Source organism: Mastacembelus armatus, chromosome 21, assembly GCF_900324485.2.
Source record: "Mastacembelus armatus chromosome 21, fMasArm1.2, whole genome shotgun sequence".
Taxonomy (NCBI): Eukaryota; Metazoa; Chordata; class Actinopteri; order Synbranchiformes; family Mastacembelidae; genus Mastacembelus; species Mastacembelus armatus.
In genome coordinates, this window is record NC_046653.1 from 24,567,464 (window position 1) to 24,573,463 (window position 6,000).

Sequence of the window (6,000 nt, forward strand, 5' to 3'; positions counted from 1 at the left end):
TTTTAGGTCCAGGCCAGTTTAATTCAGCTGAGCCCAGTTCATTGTCATCTGGTCTGGTCATGCAGTCCCTGACTGAGGAGATCCAGAGTTTCTCTCGGAAACGGCTGAGGAAGCAGTGCACCCGTGTGACATCGCTGAGCGGCCGACGCATCATTGAGACCTGGAAAGGTTCAACAATCACTGTAGTCGAGGACCCTGCTGCCCCAGAAAGGACTTTGGGATATGTCCCTGACACTTCCTGGGACCTGCAGGTTGGGATCATCAAGCCCTACCTGCTGCTGGGTGAGTGAGTGTGTCACATAATGACTGAACCAACATCTGGAAACATGACAAACTCTGTAAACCACTGTTAACCAGAGTGCTGTTTTTAGGTAGGCTTTAGTCCACCACAGATGACTGCTCAGCTCAGTGTAGGGGGTAACACGAGCCCAGACGTGAGCCGAGAGCTCGCTGGTTCACAGGTGGAACATGAATGACCCTGTGACCTGCTCTGGATGCTGTGCATGCACACGGGGGGGGGGGTCAGGTCTTTGGTTTGACCTCCTGGACAGCATCTTGTGCCAAAACAGTTCAAAGACAAACCCTGAACCATGTGCTTGTGTCTGCAGGTTCCCAAGATGCTGCACATGACTTCGGCATTCTGAGAAAACACAAGGTGAGGGGAAACCAGTAAAACCACAGACCTTTGGAGGATTTGTTCGTGTTTTTCTTTATTCAACAGGTATACAGGTACCCAGATGAGTGTTAGATACAGTATATATTAAAACAGACGGAAACAGGGCAGATGAAGCTGGAGTTTCTATACGTTTGTATACATGTGTCTGTACAGCACATGCATAAGAAAGAAAGACCTCAGACAGGTAAAATAAATATGAAAGCACATACAAACACATGCACCACTCCAACAAACAAATGCAACAATCCAGGACAGTAGAGGGAGTTGAGACTTTTACGTATCACCTTCTCCCTGGGATGTTTAAGATGAATGCTCCTCCTCTTCTTCAGGTGTCTCACGTCCTTAACGTGGCCTTCGGGGTGGAGAATGTGTTTCCTGACCTGTTCATCTATAAGACTGTCAGTATCCTGGATCACCCTGAAGCGGATCTGCTGCTTCACCTGCAGGAGTGCTGCGACTTCATCGAGCAGGCTCGTGCTGAGGTAGCACATCACTCTCATTCCCCCAGATTTACACCTGTCAGTTTCTAATCTCATCTGTCTGTGAAGCATTTCAGTATTTAGTCTGTGAAACGTCTCACTCCAGTCCAAAAACCCAGAGTGAGAGCACAGAGACAGCCTCACTAGCTGGAACCAGAGAGTGGAGCTTTATTTGGAAGTGAAACATTCATCTCTTATCAAAACTGACAAAGTGTGAAAACCTCTCCTCCTCTCCTCCTCTCCTCTCCTCTCCTCTCCTCTCCTCCTCTCCTCTCCTCTCCTCTCCTCTCCTCTCCTCTCCTCTCCTCTCCTCCTCTCCTCTCCTTTCCTCTCTCCTCCTCTCCTCTCCTCTCCTCTCCTCTCCTCCTCTCCTCTCCTCCTCTCCTCTCCTCTCCTCTCTCCTTCTCTCCTCTCCTCCTCTCCTCCTCTCCTCTCCTCTCCTCTCCTCTCCTCTCCTCTCCTCTCTTCTCCTCCTTTCCTCTCCTCTCCTCTCTTCTCTTCTCCTCTCCTCTCCTCTCCTCTCCTCTCTCCTCTCCTCTCTCCTCTTCTCCTCTCCTCCTACCCTCCTCTCCTCTCTCCTCTCCTCTCCTCTCACCCTCCTCTCCTCCTTTCCTTCTCTCCTCCTCTCCTCTTCTCTCCTCTCCTCTCCTCTCCTCTCCTCCTCTCCTCTCCTCTCCTCTCTCCTTCTCTCCTCTCCTCCTCTCCTCCTCTCCTCTCCTCTCCTCTCCTCTCCTCTCCTTTCCTCCTCTCCTCCTCTCCTCTCCTCTCCTCCTTTCCTCTCCTCTCCTCTCTTCTCTTCTCTTCTCCTCTCCTCTCCTCTCCTCTCCTCTCCTCTCCTCTCCTCTCCTCTCTCCTCTCCTCTCTCCTCTTCTCCTCTCCTCCTACCCTCCTCTCCTCTCTCCTCTCCTCTCCTCTCACCCTCCTCTCCTCTCCTTTCCTTCTACCCTCCTCTCCTCTTCTCTCCTCTCCTCTCCTCTCCTCTCCTCTCCTCCTCTCCTCTCCTCTCCTCTCCCCTCTCCTCTCCTCTCTCCTCTCCTCCTCTCCTCTCCTCTCCTCTCCTCTCCTCTCCTCTTCTCTCCTCTCCTCTCCTCTCTCCTCTCCTCTCCTCTCCTCCTCTCCTCTCCTTTCCTCTCTCCTTCTCTCCTCTCCTCCTCTCCTCTCCTCTCCTCTCCTCTCCTCTCCTCCTCCTCTCCCTCTCCTCTCCTCTCCTCTCCTTTCCTCTCTTCTCCTCCTTTCCTCTCCTCTCCTCTCTTCTCTTCCTCCTCTCTTCTCCTCTCCTCTCCTCTCCTCTCCTCTCCTCTCCTCTCCTCTCCTCTCCTCTCCTCCTCTCCTCCTCTCCTCTCCTCTCCTCTCCTCCTTTCCTCTCCTCTCCTCTCCTTTCCTTCTCTCCTCCTCTCCTCTCCTCTCCTCTCCTCTCCTCTCCTCTCCTCTCCTCTCCTCTGCTACTTTCCTTTCCTTCTCTCCTCCTCTCCTCTCCTCTCCTCTCCTCTCCTCTCCTCTCCTCTCCTCTCCTCCTCTCTTTCTCTTTTATAGTTTTAAATAATAGATGAGTAGTTTTGGTGATGTTTTATTAAACTGCACACAGATCAGATCTCAGTGTCATACAAGCTTTTAGCAGTGAGGCCTGCAGCTCACCTTAACATGACACCACACACACACACACACACACACACACACACACACACACACACACACACACACATTAGACAGTCATTAAGGGTGTATGATTACAGGAAGTATGTGTGTGTGTGTTTTCATTATCATATGTTTTTGTGTGTATGGGGTAATTCCAGACCCGATAATCAAACTGATGCTTTTACTTTGAAATGCAGGGTCAGATTACCCAGCATGCCGTCTGGCTGGTAATGACCACCAGTTATTGACGCTGTCATGGCGACAACCACAACAGCATCATGTGACTGACTTCATGACTAATACAGAAATATAAACTGGTGCACACACTGAACGTGTCTGGGTTAGTTTTGCTGCTGACTGTAGAACTGACAGTAGAAATCATACGCGTTTATTTCAAGTTTTGACAAACTGAAGTTATCAGGTCTGGACCTCAGTGTTTGTGTTTCTACTTTTCATCCTGATCAAACCTTTTTTTGTTCCCACATTTCAGGCTTTTGTCCATTGCTTGTTTTGGGGCTGATCACTGACCCACATTTTTTAGTTTTTGTCAAACTTCTGCCACAATTTTGTGATTTTACCTGAATGTCATCAACATTTATAAAATTTGGAACGACTTTTTTGTGACGTCTTGTTTTCCATCCTGATGAGACGTTGGATACCAGTTTGGTTCTGGTTCCAGTGAAGTTGGACACAGCCTGAGGTGTAACGCTTCTGTGTAAAGGGAAATAGACGCAGTGATGAAAGAGAAAAGTGAAGTTAAACAGGCCATCTCTGACTAACCATCTGTGCTGTTGGTGTGTGACGCCCTCTGGTGTTCAGAGAGCATCATTCATGCTTCATACGCAGCCAAATGTCACCTGGTTTCTAAAAACACAACGCTCTTTAAATCTGGATCCAAATCATTTACAGGCACAGAACAAACAGCCCGATGGGAAAGTTAATTACTGATGCTCCATCCAGACAGGATGTAAATGTGTTTTTCATCTATTTGTGGAGTTTTTCTGTCCAAAACTGAGCAGGAAATCAACTTATGCAGGTTTAATATTAATATTTTTATCTGTTTCCCCCCCCTCAGAAAGGCGTGGTGTTGGTGCACTGCAACGCTGGCGTGTCACGGGCACCGGCTGTGGTCACCGGCTACCTGATGTCATGTGACGGCCAGTCCTTTGACGACGCCCTCTCTTTGGTTAAATCGGCTCGGCCGGCTTCCTCCCCCAACCCCGGGTTCCTAGAGCAACTGAGGAACTATAAAACTCCAGCAGTAAATGGATCCAAACACTGAAGGAGGAAGGATCAACAGTGTAACAACAAATATTTTCAATTTGATTTTCATGAGAAAATTTGGAGTTGTTCTATAGAACTGAAAGTGTTTTAGCGCAGAACAGCGCAGATAGGTTCTGGTTCTGCAGATGATGAGAGGATGATATAAAATGTCACATGCTGGGAATGAACGGATGAAACCTTTTCTGTTGTTTCTCCTGTGGTATCTGTCTATACAGATTTGGTTTAACTAGCCTGTAAAATGACATTACTCTCCCCAAAACACATTATGTGTTGTTTGTGTGTTATTATTCACATCTTTTGGTGCTGTTGTTTTTGGGTTCATCTCAGTGGGGAAAGTGTGGGCTGCCACCAACTCCAGAACTGTCTTGGTATAAACATAAATAAAAAGGTTCTTGACAGAAGCACAAATATCGTCTGTCTCTGTGTGTCAGGCCACCAGCCATCTCTCTGTAGCTGGAGAGAGATATTACTGTGCCGTGTAAGAAGGAAAGACCCAAACAAAGGCTGAAACACACACACACACACACACACACACACACACACACACACACACACACACGTTGGTACCTCCTTCCCGGCTTCAACATCCTACTTAAAAGGACGAGAGAGACCCTCACACACTTCTGAGAGAGAGAGAGCGGCGAGGTCAGAGACAGCTGTGCTGAGCAGCATGTGCATGGAAGCAGGAGGACGATGTCTGACCAGCAGGTAAACACACACAGAGATACAGAACCTCGTCCTCCTGTGGCGTCAGGGCACCATGGGCTCCCTCTGCTCGGCTCTGGACAGGAAGGTGGTGGTGGTGACGGTGGCGCCACATGAGGAGTCTGCGGTTCAGACAGTGACAGGTCAGATAGTCATTTTCTGCTGCTAATTTATTTTAAAAGAAAGAATTTGAGCTTTTCCTTTAAAGACTATTAAAGGCCCCCTCACATTCATAGTTGTGTTTGGCCTATTGCTGCTTCAGATGTTCTGTTTGTATGGTTCTCTGCAGGATCGATGACGTCATGACTAGTTCCTAACCAATCACAGTGCCGTCTGAAACTTTTCAGTGAAGTAGCACATCTTAAAAATCATATCAGACACGAATGATTATGACAAACCGATTTATTTAATGTGTCCAAAACAGAGGGATTGTCATGGTCTGTGTTTTAAAGATAAACATGGTGCCTCTCAGCTCTGCTCGTGTTGTTCTACTTGTTGCCTCAAAAGCCTTTTGACAAACAAAGACCTGAATATATTACTGAAACACACACTGTGCTCCAACCGCCCACGCAGTCGTCTTTAATTTGTCTCTTCAGTGTTGCTGCTGATTATTAAGAACCAATTAACAGTCAATTAGTCAGCTGACCAATCAGGCACTTCACGTGTCGCTGTGTGTTTACGACCACAAGAGTTATTCTGCTGGAGTCACGTGGACCAACATGCTGCTAATCCTGGCTCTCATCCTGAGGGAAACAACCAAAGCTCTCAGCAATCAGACAGGAGCTGCTTCTGGTCTCTTAACATCTTTCATGGTCCTTTGGTCTCTTCGTGTTGTCACCGCCCAGGGTGGGCCCCTCACAGATCGGGAAACGTCAACATGGAGGAGGGAGACATTTATGGAGAAGCTTCTGATGGAGCCAAACTGGAAGGAACATATGGGAACCCAGCAGCTTTGGAGGAAACTGTCCACAAATGATGTTGTTGTTCACATGTCAGTTCAGTCTGTGCATGGTGGCAGTTTAGGAGCTCAGGGGGTTCACACCGGAGCCTGATACATGTTGCTGTCAGAGTTGAACACTGAAGCCTGGGATGTGTCTTCTGGTCTCTGTTCTGGTCGTTTCTAGTCACGTTCAGTCTCTGTCCAGGTCACTTTTAGTCCGTACTATCTTCTGGGCTCTTCTGGTCTGTGGACTGATCTCTTGTTGGGTCTCTTCTGGTTTC

General features: G+C 48.1%; 1 protein-coding gene across 1 annotated transcript; it reads left to right on the forward strand.

The window, feature by feature from the left end:
* The first annotated feature begins 44 nt into the window (after positions 1-44).
* On the forward strand, positions 45-4,072 carry dusp19a (dual specificity phosphatase 19a). The gene is made up of 4 exons (XM_026296133.1): positions 45-282; positions 609-655; positions 1,006-1,158; positions 3,866-4,072. The coding sequence occupies exons 1-4, from the start codon at positions 60-62 to the stop codon at positions 4,070-4,072; spliced, it is 630 nt and encodes a 209-aa protein (XP_026151918.1). The 5' UTR covers positions 45-59.
* The last annotated feature ends 1,928 nt before the right edge of the window (positions 4,073-6,000 follow it).

Excerpts from the sequence above, each read along its gene's own strand:
- dusp19a (XM_026296133.1), top strand. The coding sequence starts at position 60 with ATGCAGTCCCTGACTGAGGAGATCCAGAGTTTCTCTCGGAAACGGCTG. Across the intron at positions 283-608 it reads CAAGCCCTACCTGCTGCTGG|GTTCCCAAGATGCTGCACAT; the intron begins GTGAGTGAGTGT and ends TTGTGTCTGCAG. Across the intron at positions 656-1,005 it reads GCATTCTGAGAAAACACAAG|GTGTCTCACGTCCTTAACGT; the intron begins GTGAGGGGAAAC and ends CCTCTTCTTCAG.